Here is a 6,955-nt window from a genome sequence, read left to right as displayed (position 1 = left end):
GAAGGCTGAGGTGGGAGAATCACCTGAACCTGGGAGACGGAGGTTGCAGTAAGCCGAGATCACACTACTGCACTCCAGCCTCGGCAACAGAGCGAGACTTTGTCTCCAAATAAAAATAAAAATAAAACAAAATGCAAAACTCAAGGCAAACCTCTCAGGTATACACACAGTTCCCTAACTCCAAAGTACCTGTCTCAGCCAGGCACAGTGGCTCAGACCTGTAATCCCAGCTACTCTGGAGGCTGAGGCAGTGGATCACTTAAGCACAGGAGGCTGAGGCTTTAGTGAACTATGACAGCACCTCTATACTCCAGCATGAGTGACAGAGCAACACTCTGTCTCAAAAAAAATCACCCAGTCCGGCATGGTGGCTCATGCCTGTAATCCCAACACTTTGGAAGCCCGAGGCGGATGGATTACCTGAGGTCAGGAGTTCATGACCAGCCTGGCCAACATGGCAAAACCCCATCTCTACTAAAAATTACCCAGGTGTGGTGGCACATGTCTGTAATTCCAGCTCCTTGGGAGGCTGAGGCAGAAGAATCTCTTGGATCCGGGTGGTGGAGGTTGCAGTGAGCTAAGATGGCTCAATTGCACTGCAGCATGAGTGACAGAGGAAAACTCCAACTCAAAAAAAAAAAAAAAAAAAAACATCCAATGTACCTATTTCCCCAAAGGACAAAAAGAAATGCTCTTAAGGGCTCTGTTACTCAGTCAACAAACATTTACTGAGCACTTACTATATGCCAAGCTAAGTGGTGAGTGCGGTATATATGACAGCTCCTCGTCTTGGATTCAAGGGTCAGGCAGACACCCCACATCAGTCCCACTAATGTGGTGCGCACTAGTGGAGGTGCACACAGACCAGGGACATCTGGCCCCTGTGGCTTCTCTATTACCAGCCCTCACCCACCTCCAGTCTCTGTCTCTTGGGACTATATCCAGGGTGGAGAAAAGAGAGGGGTCAGAGGGTCCCATCTCTGTGCTCTCCACCCACCCCTGCCTTTGCTTCTGCCTCAGAAACAAGCCAATGACCTGGTGGCCACGCTGATGAGGTGCACACCCCACTACATCCGCTGCATCAAACCCAACGAGACCAAGAGGCCCCGAGACTGGGAGGAGAACAGGTGACACCCCCCAACCAATCCAAGATTCATCCCCTCCAGGCCCTGTGGTTACCCCTAGAACTGACCTACACACCTCCCTGACCTCCTGTAAGATGACCCAGGGACTAGCACAACCCCTCCTGCCATCCCCCACCTGTGGAACTGACCCCAGAAGGGACCGTCAGGACAAGATCCCTCCCCCTAGTCCCCAGGCTGAGCCCTGAAGCACCCCCAGAGAACTCACCCCCCAAACTTTCCTCAGCATGAATCCAGATCCCCCCAGACCCCCCAACTCCAGCACCTCCCACCCACTCCCAGGACTGGTGACTCCCCACCCCGAGGGGACTCAGCCTACCCTCCCCACCAGGGTCAAGCACCAGGTGGAATACCTGGGCCTGAAGGAGAACATCAGGGTGCGCAGAGCCGGCTTTGCCTACCGCCGCCAATTCGCCAAGTTCCTGCAGAGGTGAGGAGCCCCCCCACTCTCACCCTCACCATCACCCCCATCAGAACGCCCGGCCGGGCCTGTCTGTTACGAGCACTTCCACATCCCAGCCCTCCGCCCCCAGGTATGCCATTCTGACCCCTGAGACGTGGCCGCGGTGGCGTGGGGACGAACGCCAGGGCGTCCAGCATCTGCTTCGGGCGGTCAACATGGAGCCCGACCAGTACCAGATGGGGAGCACTAAGGTCTTTGTCAAGAACCCAGAGTCGGTGAGTGTTTGAGGGACAGGCAGAGAAGGAGGGAGAGCGGAACAGAGAGAAAGGTATAGAGAGGGACTGAGAGAGACAGGGAGAGAGAGATGGAGGGAGACAGAGATTGAGAGAAAGATTGAGAGACTGAGAAACAGATTGAGAGAGAGAGATTGACAGAGAAATTGAGAGAAAGATTGAGAGAGAAATTGGGAAAGCAATGGGAGATTAATAGACTGAAAGTAAGCGACTGAGCGAGAGATTAAGAAAGACTGCGATCACCAGGCACGGTGGCTCACGCCTGTAATCCCGGCACTTTGGGAGGCCAAGGCAGGCGGATCACGAGGTCAGGAAATCGAGACCATCCTGGCTAACACGGTGAAACTCCGTCTCTACTAAAAAGACAAAAAAATATTTAGCTGGGCGTGGTGGTAGGCACCTGTGGTCCCAGCTACTCGGGAGGCTGAGGCAGGAGAATGGCGTGAACCCAGGAGGTGGAGCTTGCAGTGAGCCGAGATTGCGCCACTGCACTCCAGCCTGGGCGAAAGAGCGAGACTCCGTCTCAAAAAAAAAAAAAAAAAGAAAGACTGTGATTGAGAGATTGAGAGAAAGAGACCAAGAGAGACACTCTGGAAGAAACAGACCAAAAAATTTGACATAGAACAGAAAAAAGGCAACAAAAAAAAACTAGCACCAGGTCAGGTGTGGTAGTTCATGCCTATAATATCAGTGCTTTGGGAGGCTGAGGCAGGAGGATGGTTTGAAGTCAGGAGTTCGAGATCAGCCTGGGAAACACAGTGAGACCCTGGCTCTACAAAAGACAAAAAGAAAAAGGAAAAAAGAAAAATAACTATCACCAGCAAAGACTATATAAAGTAAAATTTAATTTAGACAAAAATTTCAGTCTATAGATTTAGATTTGGAGAAGATGGACAGGGTAGAAATAAGGAAATTCACAACGGCAGATGTTTAGTGGTACAATCTTATAAGAACATCAGCAACAAAGACAGACTGAATATTTATAAAAGAAAGAAAATAATCCTGATGAAAATAATTTTACTGGCCAGGCGCAGTGGCTCACACCTGTAATCCCAGCTATTTGGGAGGCTGAGGCAGGTGGATCATTTGAGGTCAGGAATTCGAGACCAGCCTGGCCAACATGGTGAAACCCCTTCTCTATTAAAATTACAAAAATTAGCCAGGTGTGGTGGTGCACACCTGTAATCCCAGCTACTCAGGAGGCTGAGCAGAAGAATCACTTTAACCCAGGAAGCGGAAGTTGCAGCGAGCCAAGATCATGCCACTGCACTCTAGCCTGGTCAACAGTAGTTTAATTTTAGTAAAATAAGCCAGGCGCGGTGGCTCACACCTGTAATCTCAACACTTTGGGAAGCCGAGGCAGGTGGATCACAAGGTCAGGAGTTCAAGACCAGCCTGATCAACATGGCGAAACCCTGTCTCTACTACAAATACAAAAAATTAGCCGAGTGTGGTGGTATGCACCTGTAATCCCAGCAACTCAGGAGCCTGAGGCAGGAGAATCACTTGAACCCAGGAAGCAGAGGTTGCAGTGAGCTGAGATCGCACCACTACACTCTAGTCTGGGCAACAGAGTGAGACTCCAATATCAAAAAAAGTAAAAAATTTAGTAAAATGAAAATAGAAGAAAAGGCCAGGTGCAGTGGCTCACAACTGTAATCCCAGCACTTTGGGAGGCCAAGGTGGTGGATCACCTGAGGTTAGGAGTTCGAGACCAGCCTGCTCAACATGGGGAAACACCATCTCTACTAAAAATACAAAATAAGCCGGGCATGGTAACGTGCCTGTAATCCCAGCTACCTGGGAGGCTAAGGCAGGAGAATTGCTCAAACCTGGGAGGCAGAGGTTGCAGTGAGCTAAGATCGCGCCACTGCACTCCAGCCTGGGGGACAAAGTGAGACTCCGAGAAAAAAAAGAAAGAAAAGAAAGGGAAAATAGAAGAAAACTAGCCAACAGTTTAACTGTGCTACATTTAAAAAGTAATCAAGAAATTAAATTAGCTTCATGGAGTTGGAGCCTTTCTCAACCAAAAACGTATTTTATGTTGGGATCTTTTTTTTTTTTTTTTTTTAGACAGTCTCACTCTGCCACCCAGGCTAAAGTGGAATGGTGCGATCTTGGCTCACTGCAACCTCCACCTTCCTGGTTCAAGCAATTCTCCTGCCTCAGCCTCCCAAGTAGCTGGGATTACAGGCGCCTACCATCATACCCGGCTAATTTTTGTGTTTTTAGTAGAGATGGGTTTTCACCGTGTTGGCCAGGCTGGTCTCCCGACCTCAAGTGATCCACCCACCTCAGCCTACCAAAGTGCTGAGATTATAGGCATGAGCCACTGCGTCCGGCCCCTATTTTTATTTTCTTATGAACATGATTTGGGCCATCCTCAAACATTTTATCTGGTTGTTGGCCTTTGTGGCCCAGCATCCTAAGTATATTACAATAGTTTGCTGGGACGGCTGAAACAAAGTACCACAAACTCCATGGCTTAACACAACAGCAGTTTATTCTCTCACAGTTCTGCAGGTCAGAAGTCCAAAATCAAGGTGCTGGGATGGCCATACTCTCTAAAGGCTTTAAAGAAGAATCTGAGGCTGGGCATGCTGGCTCATGCCTGTAATCCCAGCACTTTGGGAGGCCAAGGTGGGCGGATCATGAGGTCAGGAGATTGAGACCATCCTAGCTAACACGATGAAACCCGTCTCTACTAAAAAAATACAAAAAATTTAGCCAGGCGTGGTGGCGGGCGCCTGTAGTCCCAGTTACTCAGGAGGCTGAGGCAGGAGAATGGCGTGAACCCAGGAGATGGAACTTGCAGTGAGCCAAGATCACGCCACTGCACTCCAGTCTGGGCAACAGAGCAAGACTCCATCTCAAAAAAAAAAAAAAAAAAAAAAAAAAGGAGGAGGAGGAGGGGGAAGGGGAGGGGGAGGAGAAGGAGACGAAGAAGAATCTGAAGCTGGGCACGCTGGCTCACGCCTGTAATCCCAGCACTTTGGGAGGTCAAGGCTGGTGCACTGCTTGAGCCCAGGAGTTCCAGACCAGCCTGGGCAACATGGCAAAACCCCATCTCTACCAAAAAAAATAAATAAATAAAAATACAAGAATTAGCCAGGCATGGTGGTGTGTGCCTTTTAGTCCCAGCTACTTGAGCCGCTGAGGTAGGAGGATCCCTAGAGGCTGAGAGCCGAGATCACACCACTGCACTCCAGCCTGGGCAACAGAGACCCTGTCTCTAAAAAATGAAAACGACTTTGGTCAGCAGAGCGGGCAGCAAGGCTCTTAGCAGCAATGTGCTATCTATGGACTTGTGAAAGCACTCTGGGTGAAGTGCTAATTTTCCTAAAGCCCAATTTTGTGTGTGTGTGTGTGTGTGTGTATGTGTGTGTATATATGTGTGTATAGATATAGATATATAGATTTTTTGTTTCTTTCCTGAGACAGGGTCTCACTCTGTCTCTCAGGCTGAAGTGCAGTGGCACCATCACAGCTCCCAGCAGCCTCAACCTCCTGGGCTCAAACAATCCTCCCACCTCAGCCTCCGGAGTAGCTGGGACTACATATGCATGCCACCACCCTTGGCTAATTTTTGTTTATTTTTTGTACACACGGGTTCTTTCTATGTTGCCCAGGCTGGTCTTGAACTCCTGGGCTCAACGACACTCCCATCTTAGCCTCCAAAAGTGTTGGGATTACAGGCATGAGCCTTCACACCCGGCCTATATTTGCATTATTTCCCATCTTCACTAATTGGCAATATTGTCCCTTTGATCACAGTTTCTCTTTGAATTAGGATGTTTCTCAAGCATCTGCCCTATTCCAGTTAATCGTTCTATTCTCTGACAGGCATGCTACTGTTTTTATTACTATAGATTTACAGCATTTTAATATCCAGTGAGTTCCTCATCTTGTTCACCTGCTATTATTCCAAATGAGTAGACATTCCTCTCAGAGTTTGCACTTTCACTTGCTGTAATGTAACTCATTCTCTAAGTCCCCTCTGGGCCTAGACTCTTAAAACACAAAACCTTTTCTCTGCTTTCTGCAAAAGCTTCCTTTCTGGGCCTGCCACAGATGGTTGTGCAGGTTGTACACTGCCCAACCACACAGTTGCCAGTCACATCACAGTCCTACAAATCAGATTTTCCTTTTTTTTTTTTTTTTTTTTTCAGATGGAGTTTCATTCTTTCCTTTTACTGGGGGGTGGAGGAGCGGGGGACTGAGTCTCGCTCTGTTGCCCAGGCTGGAATGCAGTGGCACAATCTCCGCTCACTGCAACCGCCACCTCCCAGGTTCAAGTGATTCTCCTGCCTCAGCCTCCCAAGTAGCTGGGATGACAGGCATGTGCCAGCACAGCTGGCTCATTTTTACGTTACTAGTAGAGATGGGGTTTCACCATGTTGGCCAGGCTGGTCTCAAACTCTTGACCTCAGGTGATCCGCCCACCTCGGCCTCCCAAAGTGCTGGGATTACAGGCGTGAGCCACTGCGCCTGGCCAGATTTTCATATTTACTGTATTTTATTGGTTTTCCAAGATGCACACTGGTTCCTATTTTTACCATCTCTGACACGGGGGTGTACCTCAAAGATGGTATACACTATCTATAGTAACAGTGTGAGAAACCATGATGTTATACTGTTTCTGGCAAGAGCACACAGGTAGTAAGTGGCACAGCTGTGATCTGAAGCTAGTGACTCACTGTTATCATGTAATGCAGAAGTGTGTACCCCACATGGGGAGAGACCCGCGGGGAGGTCCAGTCATTTGGAGGAAGATAAAAAATTTTGCCAGCCTGGGCAACGTGGCAAGACCACATCACTACAAAATTAGCTGGGCATGGTGGCTCACAGCTGTAGTCCCAGCTACTCAGGAGGCAGAGGTGGAAGGATCACTTGAACCCAAGAGGTTGAAGCTGCAGTGAGCTGTGACTGCCCCACTACACTCGTCTGGACGACAGAGCGAGACCCTGTCTTTTATTTTCTTTTTTTGAGATGAAGTTTTGCTCTTGTTGCCCAGGCTGGAGTGCAATGGCACGATCTCAGCTCACTGCAACCTCCACCTCCCGGGTTCAAGTGATTCTCCTGCCTCAGCCTCCTGAGTAGCTGGGTTTACAGGCACG

The 6,955-nt window shown here is 49.0% G+C and overlaps 1 protein-coding gene across 1 annotated transcript in view; it reads left to right on the top strand.

The window, feature by feature from the left end:
• MYO1F (myosin IF) overlaps positions 1-6,955 on the top strand; it is a 38,586-nt gene that overhangs the window by 21,105 nt on the left and 10,526 nt on the right. Inside the window, 3 exon segments of the mRNA XM_011966276.1 lie at positions 1,021-1,127; positions 1,474-1,572; positions 1,676-1,820. Of these exon segments, the coding sequence (XP_011821666.1) occupies positions 1,021-1,127; positions 1,474-1,572; positions 1,676-1,820 (351 nt within the window).

Source organism: Mandrillus leucophaeus, unplaced genomic scaffold (assembly GCF_000951045.1).
Source record: "Mandrillus leucophaeus isolate KB7577 unplaced genomic scaffold, Mleu.le_1.0 Scaffold751, whole genome shotgun sequence".
Lineage (NCBI taxonomy): Eukaryota > Metazoa > Chordata > Mammalia > Primates > Cercopithecidae > Mandrillus > Mandrillus leucophaeus.
The sequence above is the reverse complement of the archived record's forward strand: the minus strand, read 5'-3'. Positions and strand labels throughout refer to the sequence as shown.